Genomic DNA, 21,483 nt, shown 5'->3' on the forward strand with positions numbered 1-21,483 from the left:
GCCAATTTTATAATAAAATGATGGGATTAGTCATCCCATATAAAAGATGGAATAATTAATCTTATAGGATATCCGTATTTGTATCACACAACCCCTTAGGATAAGACAACACACCATTTATTCAAAGCTTAAAAATTGGACTCATCATTTGAAGCAGCAAACATATCATATTTGATTGGCTAGAATATTATACACTTGTCATATTCATATTTGTATATTGATTTTTTTTTAAAAATTTGATTTGACTTGACATGTTTTATTGAGCATGTGACATGATACCATTGTCCATTTCTTTAACTTGGCAAGCCACGTCTCTTAACACATTACATGATTTTGGACCTTTAGGGGTCATTTATTACGAGAGATAAGAATAATAATACTGGCATATAAATTGAAATTATATTTATCTCATGTTTGATTATAGGTATTAATTGATTCAAGATAAATTTTACAATAAAATAATGAGATTAGCCATCTCATATAAAAGATGAAATAACTAACCCTTATTTGTATCACACAACCCCTTGGGATAAGGCAACACACCACCATGGATCCAAGGCTTAAAAATTGGACTCATTATTTGAAGCGCACCACATGGACTAACACAATAACATTAAACTTTAATCAAATTCATAAAATTTGACTGAAATAATTAATCTCATTACATTAGCTCATAATATTATTTTGAGTTAATATGTCTTGAATTTAGAATATAGTCCTAATTTTTCTGATGGTGCATGCTTGGCAATTGGCATGTACCAGGATTGAAAAAGAACATGATAATGACAAGAAAACGAAAAGGAGATGTTTGGAATATATATGTTCCTTTGTATCAAATACCTTTTGTACTTCCTTAAGCCCATACATCTTCCACACGAGACCTGATATTCCTTTTACTTTCCAGTCTCAGCATCCATTTATTTTTTATTTTTTCCTTTGCATCCTTAGGCCCATCCCCACAAAAAACTGATCATATTCCTTTTACTTTTCAGTGTCAGTTTGACCCATGCTTTAAGCATACATTCACCACATATTATATAAAATAAAAATAGAAAATCCATTTGAAAGAATAGTTACAGTTATTGATAATAATGAATATAGTTATAAAGAAATTAACATGGAAGAAGACTTAGAAATAGTAAAAGAAAGATTAAGTACATCAAGTATACCAAACCAATTAACTTATGAAACACCAACATCATCAAGGATAAGTACATCAAGAAGGGAATATATAATCCCAAAAAAGATGCCATTCCCTTCCTAAAAGGGCTCTTAATTAATTCATTGAGATAAGCCCTTTTTTGCTGTATTTTATAGGGCTTTTTTCGCTTTTAGTCGCACCAGAAACTATATATATTCAGTAGCCGAAAAAGTGTATTAAATTTATATAATTTTTGTATATAACATACAGAATGTATATAAATAAAAAATATAAAAAAAATATACATTTTTAGTTATTATTTTGAGAGCGGTTATATAGTATCATTTTTCCTATTATATATAAAAAATATTAAATAAGCCCACAATATGCTAGTTTCTTTGAAAATAGAAGAATTAACCTAAATAGCAGTTCACTCAATTATTTAAATTAAAAATAATCGACGAATGTATAATATATGTATAATTTATATATAATATGTGTATAATTGGTATATAATCTATGTATACCGTTTAGGAAAAATAAAATAGTAAAATCATACGGCTACTTGTGTAAAATTCTCTGAAAATATTTAATAAAGTAAAAGAGGAGGGCTTGCCAGTTTTTAGACAAGTACATAGCGTTTGTTTGCTTAATTGATGTGCTAATCAAGAGATGCCTTAATTCTCTTCGACGAATACGTCTACACAAATTGCCATTTTTTTATACCTGTATATGCCAATATATATACTCAAGCAACCTATTCAGCTAGAAAGGAATACCTAGTTTCAGAAACTATTTTGCGCTTTTCACTTCACTTTACAAATTACTCTTTCTTTCACTATCATCATCTTTCTTCATTACCAAGACAACCACAAAAGCATTTACAACAACATGCCTAGGGGTCGACCACTTTCTTTGCAGGTTTCACTTTCAATCCCATTGCTCTTTATCTTCCTTTCATCTTTTCTTTTACTTGTTAGGGAAAATTTGTCCAAACATATTCTTAATATTGTGTGATATTGTCCGCTTTATACCAAGTTTGCACGATTTTTTCCAAATTAAAAGGCCTAACACCATTAAGAGTATCAAACTTCTTATAAGTATTTTTTTTTATTTCTATATGGAACTTTGTTCATGCACATCCAACATTACTTTCAACAACACCAAAAATAGGTTTCATTTTCTCCACCTTTTCGCCAGTTCAACCTATAATTATTTCACTTGATTTTCTACTAGTCAATGTTATTGTAAAGATGCATGTTAATTAGAATACGAAAAGAGAAACACAATATAATGGAAAATGTTAATGAGATGACCATACATTCTTCTTTTTTTTCTTTTTTCTTCTTCTCCTTTTTTTTTAAAATAACTTTTATCTTTTCGCACCAACATTTCCATCGTTTGTCTTAAATTTTGTTGACGTTCGACAAAATAGAGTCCAAAAAGTAAAAGGAACAAAGAGAACGAAGCGCATTTGGTCTAATAGTAGTAGGTGTAGTTACAAAGCAAAGGAAAATTCTCAGGCTCTAACTATTAAACCCTGATTCATTTTACAGACGGTGGAACTCAAAGTAAGGATGTGTTGCCCAGGTTGCGAGAGAGTTGTCAAAGACGCTATGCTCAAGCTTAGAGGTGCATAAATCGATATATACCAGCTTAATTATATATTGCCATTGTTGCTATATATCATTGAAATTTATCTTGAGAGAAAAAAAAAATTGTAATTGAAAGAATTTATGATCCATATGTCCGTCACAAATTTTTGACGGACTTGTGATGACCCTCATTTTTGTTACAAACCTACTAGACGGAACTAATAGTTTGTTTGACCCTTTTTTTTTTTTTTTTTTTTTGCCAAAAATACTTCTTTTTTTTTGTTTTTCCAGAATCCTCTTTTTCTCCAAAATTAAGGTGTTTGGCCAAACTTTTAGAAGGAAAGAATATAAGCAAAAACAATCTTTGAGAAGCATAAAAATGTATTTTCTCCCCAAAAGTACTTTTTTTAAATAGTATTTTTGAAAAAAAATACACTTAAAAGCAATTTCTAAAAACTTGAGCAAACATTGATTACTGCTCAAAAGTGTTTTTCAAATTAATTAGTCATACACAAGTTGCTTCTAACCAAAAATACTTTTTTGAAAAGCACTTTTAGAAGCTCCGGCAAACATGCTACAAATCTGTATTTTTGTCACACACACTTCGTCCGAATTGATGAAATTTCGTCACAATCTTCTGACAAAATTGTGTCATATATTTTTCAATATTTTTCGTAAGATTTAAGTATATATGGGAAGCGTAAGGATTTTTATTACATTATCAATAGTAGTACGTAGGATAGATACTATTTTTATCAAAGACTAATTAATAATTATCAAAAGATTTATTTGTTATTATCTAATAAGTAATGTGATCGTACAAACGATAGGGATAGACTCAGTGGAGGTGGACGTAGAGATGGAGAAGGTAACAGTGGTGGGATACATTGATCGGAAAAAGGTGCTAAAGGCAGTGAGAAGGACAGGAAAGAGGGCAGAATTCTGGCCATATCCTAATCCACCATTATATTTCACATCCTCAAATAACTATTTCAAAGACACGACGATAGAGTACAAAGAGAGCTACAATTACTGGAGGCATGGCTACAATGCTACTGAAAAACATGGCAATTTACCTGTTAGTCAACGAGGAGATGACAAAGTTAGCAACTTGTTTAATGATGATAATGTCTATTCTTGTTCTCTCATGTGATGTATAAGCATTATGTATCTTATAAGCTTAATTAATCTTATGTGGATTAGTAAATTATGCGTGTAATCTGTGTATTATGTCATCCCAGTTGTTGTCACCTTGCCTCTAGAAATCATCATATATGAATCATGATCATGCAAGATTATAGTATAATATTATTGGAATACCAAAGGGACTTACTCGTTGGTGACATGGTTTTTAATTGTCTTGGATTTTGTTTGTTTAGAATTTATGCGTCTTTATACAAATACGATGGATAGAGCTACCTGGTATCAGTGGCGAAATTAAAAAATTCAATAAGAGCGTACAAAATTTGAATATTATTTGTTAGTGAGTCATGCAAGGGTGTTCAAAGTATATTTTTTGATCAATAACAACTTAACAAGTAATATTTTATATTTTTCGGCGAAAGATTTCGTTGACCACCCTTGGCCACACATAGCTTCTCCCCTGTTGGTACCTATTTCTCGTGGGAGATAATATGTATCCCGTCGAATTAGTTGAAGTGCGCAAGTTGGCCCGAACACCATAGGTATAAAAAAATAATTACCATATAAAATATTTACACAATTTGATCATTTAAAAGGTAACCACAGATAACTCTCTTTAATAACGATAAGTGATATGCTATAACAAATTAAATTATATAATATACTGTCAGTGTACATAGCATAAATCCGAGCACACAAAATATTTCCAAACTTATAAGTAGCTATCATGGACAATTTAACTGATAATGAAAACACTCTCATCATCGGAGAGGAAAATTAATAGTACTAATTAAGGAAAAATAAGGCTTTAGACCATGGTCAAAGAATATCTTTAGAGAACAGATCTGATCCGTCATTTTGGTAGGACACGTGTCGCACATCGAGTGCATCACTAGAGGAACTAGAGGGAACTTTCACTGGATGGATCCGAACCCGTAAATATGAGGCCCGATTAACCCGAGTGACGTACTATAAAGGGTGTAACTTTTCCATTTTCCATTTCGCAGTAACTTTTATTCGGACTCGTTGGTTAGCTCCATTCTTTTCCCCATTGTTCCTCCCTTCCAGGTTTATTCTCTTCTCATTATGAATTTCATGGTTGTTTTATGAATGATGAATTTGTATGCTACAGTTTCAGTATTTATCTGCTCCTCCCGCTTTGGCATATTCCTTTCAATTTTTATGATTAAAATCTATATTTGGAATCAACTGTTTCTAGATTTTTCTTGGTCTGATGTACCAAAAAGTTTTTCTTTCTATTGTATTCTCAACTTGAACAATAGTTAAGGATCTGTTGTATGTCTCCAAATTTTTTATGCTATTTTTTTTATGAAGTGAATTTCATTAAATGGCATCAAGAAGATGCATAGCAAAAGTTACAACAAAAGAAGATGTCTGCTCATGTACAAAAACTTACTGAACAACTAAAGCGCAGACACAATCCAAAAAAAGTTCAATACTAGTTACATGAGCTTGATTGAACCAACTAAATAAGTTAATTAAACAATTGGCTTTGAGAGTGATTAGGAGTTAAAATCCCATAAAAAACACCTACTATTCCTTTCTTCCAAATGCACCAAAAAGTAGAACCAGGCACTATAGACCAAGTTTTTTTTTGATGGGTTTCCGAACTCTCCATGACCAGCTCTCATAAGCATCTTTAATGTTGTTTGGCATGACCCAGGCAAGTACAAAGTTGATAAGAACGTATTCCAAATGTCAGCTGCTACTACACAGTGCATAAACAGATGCCTAACACTCTCAGACTCCATCTGGCACATATAGCATATTTTGTTGAGATCGTCTTGAGTAAGACATGCTTCATACAAGGTTGTCCAGATAAAACCAACTACCTTTGGAGGTAGGTTGGTTTCCCATATAAGCTTCCATGGCCATTTGTCAATCAGTTAATTGTTAGAACACAGATTGTCATATCCCCTTTTGACAGTATATGTTCTATCTTTTGATTCTTCCCCTTCCAACCTGTCCTGCACCCAGGAGTTGACATTTACACCTGATAATTTTGTAAGTGATCCCAGCAGGTCATTCATCTCCCGATCCTGGATACCCCTTCTGAACTGTGGGGTCCAAGATTTGTCTTGCCAGAGGAAATAGTGGACTCCTGATCACTAGCAAGTAGAAAAAGAGTTGGGTATTCATCTTTCAGAATCTCTGCTCTAACCACTTCCGGAAAGAAATATGAGCTCTATTCCCCAGCTTGAGTGATGATTAAGCTGGAACTCACCCCATAGCTTTGAGATGTGTTGCCAGGAACCTGAACCATGAGGAGCTCTACCGTGTCTAGTACACCAGTTGTTTGTCACCCCATACGTTGCTTGTATTACAGCTTTCCATAGCCCACGGCTTTCCATGTTGTATCTCCAATGCCATTTCATTATCATACTCTTGCTTGTATTGATGCTATTGTTGTGTTTATATTTTGTTTTTTAATATTTGATAGTCATAAGTCAATCAGAACAAATTTTTTGTTCCGGGAAGGACATGAGAGAGCAACTCATATTTCACCTCTAAATTTTATCTCCATAGTAATAACTAATACATGTACCAAAATGATTTCCTATTGTTGGTCTAGAGTCAAACAAGTTAATTTTGGCCAAGATTTTCTTATATCCTTTTATGATTTTCAAAATGAAAAAGTTTACCTCATAGTTCTCTTCTGTTCTATTCTTTTTAAATTTGTAAATTGTATATTTTCAACAAAATAAGTTTACCTAAATCTGAGTTTTAACTCTGAAAGTTGGTCAAATTGACTACTAATGATCGATTTGGAATGGGGGAGTATGTGTTCATTTCTTCCAAAATAATTCAATTTGGTCATAGAATAGCTATAAAGTCATTCAACATGTGGTAGAAGATTACGTGCAAAGCAAACTTCGCAAATACACAATGCTAGGCTTCTCTGCTATTAGATCTTATTTCTGTGTTGTATTCTTAGTGCAGAATAGTTGAAATGACTTCTGCAAGTGCAGCGGAGAATTGCCTTGGTTGGGCAGCCCGAGATCCATCTGGATTTCTTTCACCTTACAAATTCAGCCGGAGGTACATTTTAGCTTGCAATGGCTGAGTGGCCTTTCCTGATGTATTATTTTCTTTGCTTCTTGGTCTGTTTTCATCATTTGACAAGGGCTGTTCCATTTCTTTTGGAAATACATGATCTTTGACTAACTTTAAATGGTTGAACTGTTGATTTGATCTACTTCTCGAGTTTTTTAAGTAGCAGTGCTATTTATCTTCTGCTAAAATTTTCTTTTACTTGCCGCAGGGCAGTTGGCAGTGATGATGTTCTGCTAGATATTGCATTTTGTGGAATATGTTTCGCTGATATTGTCTGGACCAGGAATAAACTTGGACATTCAAAATATCCTCTAGTGCCAGGGTGGGAAGCTTGATTTCAGAAATCCTTTTTTTTCTTTTTTTTAAGGCAAATTATACTACGAGGCGGGCTGCCTAGTAGCTATTTTATTAATAATGAAAAAGAAAAATCACAAAGGAAGAGTACAAGTAAGGGGGACAAAAGCTACAGTAGTGTTGTCTCTATTGCCTTGGCTATATAATCACCCATGTGCGCCTCCATTGTCTTATGATGGCAGCCTCATGAAGCCTCATGATGTGGCTGCCGGCAAAGTCTCATGAGGGTGAATGATCTCATAACCGTTTGGATTATTCCCAAAGGCATTGGACAAATAGCAAACACTTACTGAGCTAGACCTTACCTTACAATTCCTATTGAGGCATGAACAACCTCATCTACTAGCAAGCATATAAAAAATAAGAATTAGAGAGGACTAAGTATTCTATGATCATCACAAAGTTTATAACATACTCTGTGATGATATTACATATGATAATACTTACAAAATGATAGAATAAGACAAGGTAAAAATTAGAGTCTTGCCCCTCTTTCTTTAACCTTGTGAACTCTTCAACTTGTAGCTCCTTGACTTCTTTTTCAACTATCTTCAACGATTCTTCAAACTTCATATTTTTTCTTTGATCTAATTGACCTTGTGGAGGTGGTAGGGGAAGCCGCCTTTTGCTTTGCAACTCTCATTGGAAGTTGCCTAATGACAACTTCTTGTGTGACCTTGCCATCCCAACTATGTTGCTTCTCATGTGCCTTCTTCTTGCTTTTGTTGGATCCACTTCTAAGATGTCTAGGTGAGAGATCTCCTTCCCTAGCTACATTGGCAAAGCTTGCATCTAGGAGTTCTTCCTCTTCCCCTTTTTCATATAAGTCATGCCCCATATCCGCACCAAAAACTTCAGTAGGATTAAATCCATGCACTAAAGCACCTGGTTCATGAATCTTGGCCACAATACCAACTGGCTTGGAAGTAGTAGCTACTGCCTTGCCCGGATTATCCAGAGCTTTTAAAGTCTCCATGTCATGAGAAACAAGAGCTTGAAGTATATTTATAGGAGTCAAATTGTACCTTGCAATGGTTGAGCTTGTGTTCGCCATGTTTCCAGTAGATAGAGCCTTAGCATTAGGACTATCTTTTAAGCCAACTGCTGCAATTTGCTGCTGCCCGGATGGACTAAAAACAGGTGCGTTTGGGCTTAGTCCTCTCCTCCTTGGTACACTATCTGTAGAATTAGAAACCTGCTGATTTTGCGCCTTTGCTGCCTCATCTTTTGATTTAGAACTTGCTGAAAACTGACCTTCCTCATCAGTACTATCATCCTGGATATTCTCGAAATCATCATCTTCATCCTCTTCACATTGGTCAGCCCAGGTTTTACGAGTACTCAAAAATTCACTCATCACAGCATGTTGCTCCTTAGAAACAGTGACTTTATTTGTGGAATTTGCTTGAGAAATTGAGGCCATACCTTTTTGTACTTGTTGGTTATTTCCAGTTGATATCAATTGCTGCTCCGAGTCACCCTCTTGCTCTCCGAACGACTCCATTATCTGTGAAGGAACATCCTGCTCCGATGTGTTTAGAGTAACCATGAGAGGCTTGATCGTTGGATTGGAATTCAACATCATGGCATGCTGTGATTCCTTTATAATTTTAGCTACTTCCGGATTGGAAATATGCAGAGTTGGTGTGGTTGCAGCAGGTGTATGAATTGCCTCTACAATGCGATCACCACCAGTAACAATATCTTTTGAGACGTCATTCATCTCAAAAGTAGCAATACCACCAGTAGTCGAGCATCTATTTCCTTCGACTTTTGCTGCTGCTTTCCACTGCCTGGAGTGCTATTTTTTCCAGTGATTGACCTTGCCTCATCATTCATCTGTTGCCCATCCTTCCTATCATCCTTCAGAAATCATGCGTTGCCATGATACATTTTTTTCTCATTTACTTATATTGTGACATTTTCCGCTTAGATTGGCATTTAGTTATTGTCTTTATATGTATATTGTGTTATTAATTATTTTCATGATTGTCAGACATGAAATTGTGGGAACTGTGAGAGATGTTGGCACCAATGTTAAGCACTTTAAAGTTGGCGACCATGTTGGTGTTGGAACATACGTTAATTCATGCAGGGAATGTGAATATTGTAATGATGGATTAGAGGTTCATTGCTCAAAAGGAGCAGTATACACTTTTGATGGTATAGACGTGGATGGTACAGTTACTAAAGGGGGATACTCCAGTTACATTGTTGTTCATGAAAGGTTAATTTATCTGACTCTCTAACAAATTATGTATCGTTCTCACCCCACCCTAAGTCCCCCAATCTTTAATTTTACATGGACCAAATGGTCTATCAAATACAATCATTGTATAATTTACTGATAAATGCCTGCTTGTATGTACAGGTACTGCTTTAGAATACCTGAAAATTACCCGCTTGCATCTGCAGCACCTTTACTATGTGCTGGAGTTACTGTCTATACTCCGATGATGAGACATAACATGAATCAACCTGGAAAATCTCTTGGTGTGATTGGATTAGGTGGTCTAGGTCACTTAGCAGTGAAGTTTGGAAAGGCTTTTGGATTGAATGTAACAGTATTCAGTACAAGTATATCTAAGAGAGAAGAAGCGCTGAAGCTTCTTGGAGCTGACAATTTTGTGGTCTCGTCGGACGAACAACAGATGATGGTATGGTCATAAGCTTGTGGTCTGAACTTATCTACGGATAAAAATATTGCAGAAAATGATTCATCAAAAAAATATATCGCAGGAAATGCTATAAACTGCTATTGCTGTGATTGATCTTTTACATTGTTACAGGCGCTGGGTAAGTCGTTTGACTTCATGATTAACACTGCTTCTGGTGATATTCCATTTGATCCATACTTGTCGCTGCTAAAGACTGCTGGCATTCTTGTTCTGGTTGGCTTCCCAACTGAAGTGAAATTTACTCCGGGAAACCTAGTTCTCGGTATTTATCTTCTAAACCTGCTCACAATTTGAAGTCTGTGTTCGATATTTTGTCCTCAGCTAAAATGACTCATGTGTGACAGGTATGAAGAGCATTGTTGGGAGTGTAACTGGTGGAACGAAGCAGATACAAGAAATGCTGGATTTCTGTGCTTCCAACAAAATTTATCCAGAAATTGAGATAGTCCCAATTCAGTATGCCAATGAGGCACTCGAAAGGTTAATTAAGAAGGATGTCAAATACCGTTTTGTAATTGATGTAGGTAAGAGCCTCAAGTAAGATGGAGGAAGAGGATGGTTCTCTTGCACCAAATTAAGCATGGCAAAAATCTCACATGAGCATTCTTGTGGCTGTGACATAGCTGGAAATAAAAAGTAAACTTATTCCCTTTAGCGCATCAGTACCATGTTTTTCTTTCACACCAACTATCGCTTCTATATTTCTTCGCTGCCATTTACTTCTTTTGTTCTATTTTATGTGTATTTTTAAAATAATTACACATTTAGTTTAGTTTTAAATTTTAAACTTCCTATTACCGGCATAAAATGAAATTTAGGCAATATGTAAACATATTAGTCAAACAAATATTTTGAATTTCGTTTCTAATCAATTTGTGTCACACAAAATGGGATAAAAGGAGAATAATCTTGTCGGAGTGGGAGCAACTATTTCATTTGCATCTGGCTTGACTGAGAGGATGGAATGAACTGAGAAGTTGTCCTATCGTGATACTAGCTTTGAACTGGATTAGGGCGGTGCATAATTTGGTAAATACCGAATTACCATACCGAAATCGAATTTTTTGGTATTTGGTATTTTGGTATTTGATATTTGGTATGGTATTTGATTTACATTTTATAAAAAATTGGTATTAGGAATACCGAAATATCGATACCGTACCGAAATATATATTGGATTAATTTTAAATATCCTGTCATCCTTGCAGCCCGCAGTTATCAAAGAGCTTAAGGAGAATGTTTCTAGTTCCATGTTCTTTAGTTAAAGCCTGTGCACAACCTATTTTTGTCTATGTGGTTAATGGATGTTACCTGAATGATTTCTGTAAACAACACTTGTGAAAAACTTATTTTGGTCACATTTAAGAAGCTTACTAGTGTCTGGTATATTGTGGAGATGCAAGTTAGAGCTTTAGACCAGACATACTTACAAGTTGATGAAGTTCGTAAACATTATTCTAATCTTATGCTCTTGTTTATAGAAGTCTCATATGTGATGTGTAGTGTTGTTGCATTCATATTTAACAAGAGGGGTTGCTCTGATGGTAAGCAACCTCCACTTCCAACAAAGAGGTTGTGAGTTCGAGTCACCCCAAGAGCAAGATGTGGAGTTCTTGGAGGGAAGGATGCTGAGTTTCTATTGGAAACAGCCTCTCTACCTCATGGTAGGGGTAAGGTCTGCGTACACACTACCCTCCCCAGACCCCACTAGTGGGATTATACTGAGTTGTTGTTGTTGTTGTTGTTGTTGTTATTGTTGCATTCATAAGATTGATTTTGCTGGCTAATTATAATTTTAATGGCTAGTTAAGGTGTTATTCTCCCCTAAATATAACGTTCAGAAGCTGCTTTAGAACCGAATAAACCGAAGTTACCGTACCGAATAAATCGAAACCGAAAGGCAAAAAATCGAACCATACCGAATTTAGTTAGGTACGGTATTGGTATAGCATTTTATGATACCGAATACCAAAAATACCGAACCGAAATATCTAAATACCGTACCGTACCGACCGACGAACACCCTTAAACTAGATTGCTAACGAGCATGTATACGGGTAAAATCGAATTTAGGATTTGACCGAGCATCCCACACGACAATTTGGGATCGAGAGATGGTGATAAAATCTCGAAGATCGGTTCCTGCCTTACCGAATTAGCCATCGGAACCACCATACTTGCCTTCGAGTTTATCGAGGTCATAACCGGTCCCGGTCATAACAGTCTCAAGGAATATATTGCCAGCTTATCCGACATGGGTCCGAAATTTCCGTAACTAACCGGGCATTACGGCGAAAATCACGGAACATACCAAAAAAGGGACCAACAGTCAACAAATCAAGGACCTTTTTACCTTTTATGGAATAATAGAATAATACCTTAAAAGTAGGTTCCCCTAATATATAAAGGGGGTCTCACAATTCATGAAAGATATTGTAACATACACTCATAAGCAATACATTACCGTTATCCTCTAAATTCTTTGTTATCTTGGTGTCAATCAAAGTACATTCGACTCAAGGGTGGTTAGCTTTCCTAGGCCGAAATTACCCAATCCGTGTGGTCTGCAGTTAATTTATCGTTATTTATTTCAATTGCAATCTAATTTATCGTTCAGTATCAAGTTAATCTGCATATCCTTTAAACCACTAACAAATTTAATTGTTATCCGATTTTGAGGGTAAACAGAGCAAATGACATGTGCTCTATCAATCCAATCCCAATTTTTCCAGCAAGCAAGCGAGTGAGACTAGCGAAACCCGGGTCCACCTTTTTTAAGTCAAGTAATGTGACCCGCCAAAGATTAAGGTTGTCGTATCATGTTGATAAAGGCCCCCGAACGAAGAGTTCAGTGAGTAAAACAAATGATTTTTGTCTCCATGGAAGAAGAATAGCCCCTCTCTTTGGTCACCAAGAGTTGGAGGTCTAACTTGTAAAAGCAAAGTTTGAATTCTAGCAAAGGCATTATTAATTGAATATATTTTATGTGCCTAAACAACATTGCCCGCATGTGTACGGGTAAGAAGGATCATATATTAAATGGATGAGTACCGACGTACGTTTAAACCAGCCGGAATACTATCATTTCAAAAATAATAATTTTGAGTTATGTTTAAGTTATATATATATACTGGGGATAACAGAACAAATGCTTCTTTTCGTCGAACCAATCAAACTTTAGAAAAGGCAACAATAGCAAACATAAATACCATTATGAAAGCAAATAATTAGATTAACAAGAGATAAGAGGGCAGACAATAATAATAATAACCATAGTACCAAGTCATCATAATTTTTTTTTCTATAATTGAGTAACTCATAAAAGTATAATAACTTATTCTTCACGGAGTTACAATCATTATACTTTAGAATTATTGCAATAAAATATAATATTTTCCTTCTCCATAAAACTATGAGCATATGACATGTATTCCCAAAAAGATTCTAGGGGAAAACATTTTCTTTAGCGTTGTTTTTCTTCAAATGATAATTGATGATATCTGACCAGACCTCGATCTGCAAAAAGAGACTTGAAAATCAATTATAGCTATATAACATACAATTTTAATTTATTATAATCACTAAAATTCAATGTAGAAAAATATTCTAATAAAAATTTACCCATTTCTCCATTTCGGCAATCTCCTTGCGCATTTTTGCTAGTGAAATTTTTTTTCTCTATGATTTCTTCATATAACTTGGGACTACAATGAGGGCAAACTACAAGATTGAGCCTTTCACGTAGTAGCTCATTTTGATAGAAGATTTGTGCATTATGAAGACGAAGTGTACCATTGTCTCTCCTATAGCTAATTAAGAAAACAAAAAAAGAAAAAAGATTGTGAGCCCAATAAAATTTAGGATAAATAGCACAAATGAAGGAAAATGAAAGAAGAACTATAAAGAAAAATGGAAACTTACTCTTTAAGTCCGTACTTTGGCTTAGGACCTTGACTCCCATATGCCATTGATTAAGAGTTAAAGTTGAAAGAAAAATAAAGTTGATCTAATAATCTTTCAACCTTTGTGTGATCACTAAATCTTCTTCAGTAACGGAGATTTTGATCAAAAAACTTGATTTTGACGAAACAAGACTTAGGATATTTATATTACTCATTAGTGTTAATGACTTACTAATTCTTTAAGCGGGACCACTTTTTAAATGAAAGAGATTTTTGCATGTCATTTTGATAACAAAGATATGCATATTATTGTTGTAACCAAAAGATTCTAAGAAAAAGAAAATGATACAAATGAAAGTATGGTAAGAACATTAATTCTTATGCTTTATGTCATGAGTTTAAATTATGTCAACATACAATCATCGTGACAACTCTAGGAATTTAATCAGACTGGTCTTCAAATGAATATGATAGATAATGGAATTACGATTACTTTCCAAATGGGAGTAACTAAATATTATTAGTGTCTAATTTTAATTTCTCATTTAAACCACCGATCATCTTTGGACTCTAAGTAATACTTGAACTACCAAACAACCTCTTACCAGTGTTCACACTATTAATTATTAAAGTTAAATATTTCTAGAATTTCTGATTCTATAAATATTTAACTTCATTTAAAAGTCACCTTATTTATCTAGATTTTAAAATTTGAACCTCTTTTTAGAATATAGTTACTTCTAAGATCACACTATATAAGAAAAAAATAAATAAAGAAGTTATGAAGATTTATAGGGTTAACGATAGCATGCTATGTCCAATCGAATATCTAATGATTTGAAGGGTTTACCCATATTAATAAGGTGTTGGAGAATTGAAATTAACTTAGAATCATCATTAGAACTTACCTTGGATGATAAAGGGATCTTGGAGGAAGTTAGGTTTTTGAGAGCTTCCCTTTTTAAAGCAAATTTCGTGTTTTAGGGTGTTGGGTATGATGTAGGGCTTTTGAAACGACCCTCTGAGTGCGCGTCCATGTAGCTGAAGGCCCAACCGCGCACCTGAACGCGCAGCAAGGGCAGTGGTACTGCTACAAGTGCGCTGCCACGCACGGGACATCTGGGCGCGCAATCGAGCGCGCAGACTGCGCATTGTCTAGTAAAATGCACATAACTTCTTGAACAGATATCTCCTCGGGATACACAATATATCAATGGAAAGGTATTTCAAAGGCCTACAACTTTAATGTTTTAGTTTTCTCAAATTCTTAACAGATTGTCACATAACTGGAAGACAGACCTTCCATAAATTTAGTCGATTTTATTGAAGCTTATGCACCTTACTCTCCATCTTGATTCCAAAGCAACTATTTTCACCCATACTCATCTCGATAGGACTTCACATGCCTAAAATATCACATTAACACTACCACGCCTAATCCGAATTTATGAAGTGTTATATTATCTCCCCCTTGGGATCATTCGTCCTCAAATAATTGTCTTGGCTGTAACTACGGAAGACTCTGGACCCTAAGCGGGACTGATGGAAACACGTGAACATTGAACTTTCATGAACATATGGATACTAAATTGAATGAATACATTATTACTGAGATACTGAATTGAATGACTACTGAACTGACTAATACTGAAAGACGTGAAGATTATATATAAGGTCTAAATGAAAATGTTAGTCACCTTCAACGTTTCTCCAAAACACCCGCTAGCTACCAGAGCATAACACAAGCCTCACGGGGCATCATAATACATATAACATGAAATATATCCGTGAATACTGGTCTGTCATGGATACATGGATACTGAACTAACATGGATATATGAATACTGAATTGGCACAGATATTTGAGTACCGAACTGTCATGATATCTAAGCACTAAACTGACTTCAATATCTGAGTACTAAGATGGCATGAATATCTCAGTAATGGACTGACATGAGTATCTGAGTACTGGATTGATATGAGTGTTATAACATGAGTTCTGAATGCTGGAAACATAAATATTGTGACACGAGATCTGAATACTGGAAGCTTGAATGTTATAACATGACACGATAAGTACTGGGTGTACAACCGCCAATTCTGGTGGCAACTCTAACTCATAAGATACTTGCCCGATCCATCGTAGGATCCTATACGGCCCGATGTATCTGGGACTGAGCTTTCCTTTCTTCCCAAATCTTATAACACCTTTCATAAGCGAAACTTTCAGAAACACCCAATTATCAACCTGAAACTCTAGGTCTCTACAAGGCACGTCCAAATATGACTTTTGGCGACTCTGAGCCGTCTTTAAATTCTCTTGAATCAACTTGACTTTCTCCATGGCCTGATAGACCAAATCGGGTCCCAACAACTCTACTTCACCAACTTCAAACCAACCAATTGGCGATCTACACCTTCGCCCATACAGAGCTTCGTACGGTTCCATCTTGATACTAGAATGGCAGCTGTTATTATAGGCAAACTCAATAAGAGGTATGTGATCATCCCAATTACCTTTAAAATCAAGGGCATATCCTCAAGTGTCTGAATAGTGCGCTCTACCTGGCCATCTGTTTGAGGATGAAAAACTATGCTGAGGTTTACTCTTGTGCCTAATCCTTTCTGAAAGGTCTTCTAAAAGTTCGTTGTAAACTGAGCACGACAATCCAAAGTGATGGACAACGGAGTCCCGTGCAATATCCTGAATGTACAAATGGGCATACTCTTCTGTTGAATCTATGGTCTTTACTGACAAGAAGTGCTCTGACTTGGTAAGTCGATCTACAATCACCCAATCAAACCATGCTTTCAAAATAAGCGGGATATTCGTGTTATAAAGTCCATATTTACCATATACACTCAAGATATGTATATTCTATGGTAAAACACTAGGTTTTCTGCTTCTCGACTTTTACTTGCTGATAATTCAGACACTTGGCCACAAAGTTTGCGATGTTATTTTTTATGTCCTTCTACCAATACATCTCCTTGAGGCCATGATACATCTTTGAGGAACCTGGGTGGATAGAATACTTGGAATTATGGGCTTCTAACACGATCCTCTCTCTCTAAGTCCATCTATGTCTGGAATACAGAATCCATCTTGGTACCTCAAAGTACCATTATCTCCCCCTTGTTCAAAATCCATCGTCTTATACTTGTGAATCTCCTCTTTCAGTTGTAACAAGTAGGGATCATCAAACTGTTTCTCCTTCACTTTGGCTACTAAGGAGGAACAAGTCATGTTCTGGACAACAACTCCACCATCTTCGGAGACTGAAAGTCGAAATCCTAGCTTGTCTAAGGGATTAACTTCTTCCACTATAGTTCTCTTGTCTGTCTCAATCATAAGCTATACTTCCCATACCTGATTATCTTTTTAAGGTACTTCCTGAAAACACTTATAGTATTGTTGCGAGCTAAGTCTTTGAACGGTACTCTTAAGATTAGAGTCTCGTACAATGGCACTACCTTCGCAATGCATAATTAGGCATGATTTTATAGTTTTTATATCCCATGTTAACTATGCAGGTTTCAAATCTCCAACTAGACTTACTGATGATTTTCACATCTCCTCCTTATAACAAAGGTTAAGGTCTTGTACTTGCAGATTCCTTCTCTTTTGTTGGGATAAGAACAACGTACCTTGTCTTCTGCAATTCTTTGCACTTTATGTCAATTATGACTCATCTTCTGAGTAACTTCTGAGTAATCTTTCTTGCTAGAAAAAACTAAATTACTTACATAAACGGAAAGCTAATGTGTTCACAACAATCATACACAATCTTAATGGTTTAACTCTGTTCGCAGTCAATCTTGGGGAAACCCATTTTCGATAACTCTTAAAGGTTATTCTTCTATAGTTTGCTCTCTTACTGCCTAGCTGAATTTTTCCTCCACAGTCACTGTACTTCGGGTTTAACTTAAAATCTTTGGGTTCTAACACGCGCTCGGTGTTTCAAAATGTAACTCACTCATTAGTGTTAACCTGGCTAAGTAAATCAAATCGTACCTCTATTAGCTCTGCTGAAATTGCTAATTCACTGTATTTACTCAAAATTTACTTACTATTCTTTTACTAACCAACTGCTAGTATCATGATTTCTTGTTCTGCTTTGAATAACTAAAGTGAAGCATGAAGTTATTCCTAACTTCCTTCACCATCCAACCCTATTCTATGATCGCATACTATCTTTTTTATAACTATGTACATAGATCACACTTAGGGAAATTTCATCTATCTTAAACGAAACTGGAATATCTAACCTCAAACTTTCTATTTACTTCAAAATCATATCAGACTATAAACATCCGGGGTAAACACTTAGTCACATAACTTATAGGGGAACTGTCATATCTTTTATCTCACAATAATAACTGCTTCTTATAGTAACTTACTAGCGTGGTACTTTCTAGTTCAAATTTGAATAAATCTAAACAGCTTAAAATCATTCCCTGAAATTCAATATCGGTTGCTCTTGGTTCTCATTTCGTACATCATATCTTCTTAGTCATATGCATGAGTTGTATGAAAAGCACATCTTTGGTACGTTTCTGACTCCTAGGTATATTGCCCTTAGGCTCTTTTCTGTCCAAAACTATAGTAATCAATTCTATGTCCGTTGCGCTTAAATTATTAACTTGTTACACCGTGGGGTCTGACATATGAACTATCATCATATAACATGTGGCTCAATTTTCAAGAATAAAAATGAAATTGTTCTGTGAGGTAAAACACATACGGATACACTACCATGAAAGGAACAAACCCAATTGTAAAATGAATAGTGAAAGAAAGAAAAAGAAGGCAAAGAAGAAAATGTATGATGCACCAAAAGTCAGCAGCAACAAAATCCACAGTGTGAGGAAAGAAAAAAATGTGTGAATTGATATCGGCGCATGCAAGAAAAGAAGCAATGTTCATATTTTGATATTTGCCTATAAATAGGCATCTCTTTCCTCAATTGTAAACCATCCTCACATCATTATTCTCTCTCTCAATATCAATTAAGAGCTATTGTTTGTGTGACTGTGGAGTAGCAAAAATTACCGAACCACGTAAATCTTGTCTTGTCTTATGCAATTTATTACTTTTCTCTCTTAAATATTTTTTCCCTTCTATTAGCCTGACACACTTCCCAATAACTGGTATTAGAGTACAAACAACATAATTATGGTAGAAAGCAATATAGTGTTGGTGCAATTTACTATTCACATGGATAATGCAAGACTATTAGTTACTATTCACAATATTAAAGTACATTTCATAAATAGTGAAGTACTATTCATAAATAGTAAATAATATTCACAAATAGTAAGGCACTCTTCACATATATTTTTTTGTGTGTGCAAAATGACGCCGGAAGAAGGAAAAGTGAAGATTGACAAGTTCAATGGCTAAGATTTTTGGATTTTGAAAAATGCAAATAAAGGACTATTTGTATCAGAAAAAAATTATACTTTCCTCTGACCGGGGTAAAACCAGAGAATATGGCCAAATCAGATTGGGATCTATTAGATCGCCAAGCTCTTGGAGTGATTCGTTTGACGCTAACACGAAATGTGGTGTTTAACATCATTTACGAGAAGACCACTACAGGCTTGATGAAGGCATTATTAAATATGTACGAGAAACCATGTGCTTCAAATAAAGTCTATTTTATGCGTCGATTGTTCAACTTAAAGATGACAAAAGGTGGATCTGTCACGGAACATATCAATGAGTTTAATGTAATATTAACTCAGTTGAGTTATGTTAATATAACATTTGATGATAAAGTTAGGGCATTGATTCTATTATCATTTCTACCATTGAGTTGGTCTGCAACAGTAACTGCAATTAGCAGTTCTTCGAGAAGTACCAAATTCAAATTGGATGATATTAGAGATTTGGTTCTAAACGAAGATATTCGCCGGAGAGAATCAAGTGATTCCCTAGGATCTGCTTTTAATACTGAAAGCATAGGGAGAAGCAGCCAAAGAGGACAGAGTCATGGTCGTGGCAGATCAAAGTCAAGGAGAAGAGGGCAATCACAAAATCGCAAAGACATTACTTGTTGGAATTGCGATAAAAAAGGCCACAACAGTAGTTAGTGTAGAGAACCAAAGAAGAAGAAGGATGAAAATTCAGAAAATGTAATTGCTGAACAAGTCGGTGATGCACTAATTTGTTGTGTAGACAGCCCAGTCGAATCTTGAATTCTGGAATCAGGTGCATCATTTCACTCTACCTCATGCAAAGAATTATTGCATAATTATATTCCTGAAAAATTCGGGAAGGTTTATCTAGCAGACGGCGAACCTTTAGATATTGTCGGGAAAGGTGAAGTTCATATAAAGACTTCACAAGGCATGCTATGGAAATTGCAAAATGTCCGACATGTTCCTGGCCTCAAGAAAAATCTAATATCTATGGGTTAGATTGACAGGGAAGGATACACAACGACATTCGATAAAGGATTGTGGAAAATACAAACAATAACAACAACATACCCAGTATAATCCCACAAGTAGGGTATGGGAAGGGTAGTGTGTGTGTAAACCTTACCCCTACCTGGCGAGGTAGAGAGACTATTTTCAATATACCCTCGGCTCAAGAAAAGGTGAAAAAAGAGAGAAAGGAAGAAGACGAAGAAGAAAGAGTAAGAAGAAAGAAAGAATCGGGGGACAAGGGACGATAAGGAAAAGGGGAAAAAGAAAACTACAATAACAATAACAAAAACAACAACAACAACTACAACAAAACAACAAGTAAAAGAAAAAGTAACATCAAATATTAACAAACTAGAAGATACAATACACGGAGCGAACGAAACAATAAGCAAATACTATATGTCAAGGAATACGAAAAAAATAAGAGAGCTACTAATACTACTAAAAAGAACGGGGAACTCTCGACTACCTATTAGACTACTACCCTAATCTTCGACCTCCACACCCTTCTATCCTGGGTCATGTCCTCGGTGAGCTGAAGTGGCACCATGTCCTGCCTAATCACCTCTCCCCAATACTTCCTCGGCCTACCTCTCCCCTTCTCAGCCCCGCCACGGCCAACCTCTCACACCTCCTAACAGGAGCATCCGTACTCCTTCTATGCACGTGCCCGAACCATCTCAGCCTCAATTCCCGTATCTTGTCCTTCACGGGGGCCACTCTCACTTTATCCCGAATAGCTTCGTTCCTAATCTTATCTCTCCTGGTATACCCACACATCCACCTCATCATCCTCATTTCTACTACTTTCATCCTCTGAACATGGAAGTTCCTGACTGGCTAACACTCAGTCCCATACAACATAATAGGTCTAACCAGCACTCTGTAGAACTTACCTTTTAGTCTTGGTGGCACCTTCTTATCACACAAAACATCGGATGCTAGCCTTTATTTCATCCATACTGCACCGATATGGTGGGAGACATCATCATCAATCTCCCCATTACCTTGGATTATAGACCCGAGATACTTGAAACTACCCCTCCTCGGGATGACTTAGGTATCAAGCTTCACATCAACGTCCGCTTCATGAGTCTCGTCACTGAACTTACACTCTAAGTATTCCATTTTGGTCCTGCTCAACTTGAAATCTTTTGACT

At 35.7% G+C, this 21,483-nt stretch overlaps 2 protein-coding genes across 3 annotated transcripts; both read left to right on the forward strand.

Annotated features, from left to right (window-relative positions):
* The first annotated feature begins 1,936 nt into the window (after nt 1-1,936).
* LOC107823356 (heavy metal-associated isoprenylated plant protein 30-like) lies at nt 1,937-4,000 on the forward strand. Its single transcript, XM_016649991.2, has 3 exons — nt 1,937-2,062; nt 2,698-2,773; nt 3,567-4,000. The coding sequence occupies exons 1-3, from the start codon at nt 2,033-2,035 to the stop codon at nt 3,887-3,889; spliced, it is 429 nt and encodes a 142-aa protein (XP_016505477.1). The 5' UTR covers nt 1,937-2,032; the 3' UTR covers nt 3,890-4,000.
* Nucleotides 4,001-4,835: 835 nt separating this feature from the next.
* Nucleotides 4,836-10,705, forward strand: LOC107823362 (putative cinnamyl alcohol dehydrogenase 1). Of its 2 annotated transcripts, none has more exons than XM_016650000.2 (7): nt 4,836-4,947; nt 6,836-6,939; nt 7,163-7,276; nt 9,305-9,535; nt 9,680-9,965; nt 10,098-10,248; nt 10,331-10,705. In XM_016650000.2, the coding sequence occupies exons 2-7, from the start codon at nt 6,851-6,853 to the stop codon at nt 10,525-10,527; spliced, it is 1,068 nt and encodes a 355-aa protein (XP_016505486.1). In that variant the 5' UTR covers nt 4,836-4,947; nt 6,836-6,850; the 3' UTR covers nt 10,528-10,705. The 2 variants fall into 2 exon arrangements, with proteins under 2 accessions (XP_016505486.1, XP_016505494.1); XM_016650008.2 differs by having other exon boundaries at nt 4,908-4,947; nt 6,841-6,939.
* The last annotated feature ends 10,778 nt before the right edge of the window (nt 10,706-21,483 follow it).

This window comes from Nicotiana tabacum, chromosome 15, assembly GCF_000715075.1.
Source record: "Nicotiana tabacum cultivar K326 chromosome 15, ASM71507v2, whole genome shotgun sequence".
Lineage (NCBI taxonomy): Eukaryota > Viridiplantae > Streptophyta > Magnoliopsida > Solanales > Solanaceae > Nicotiana > Nicotiana tabacum.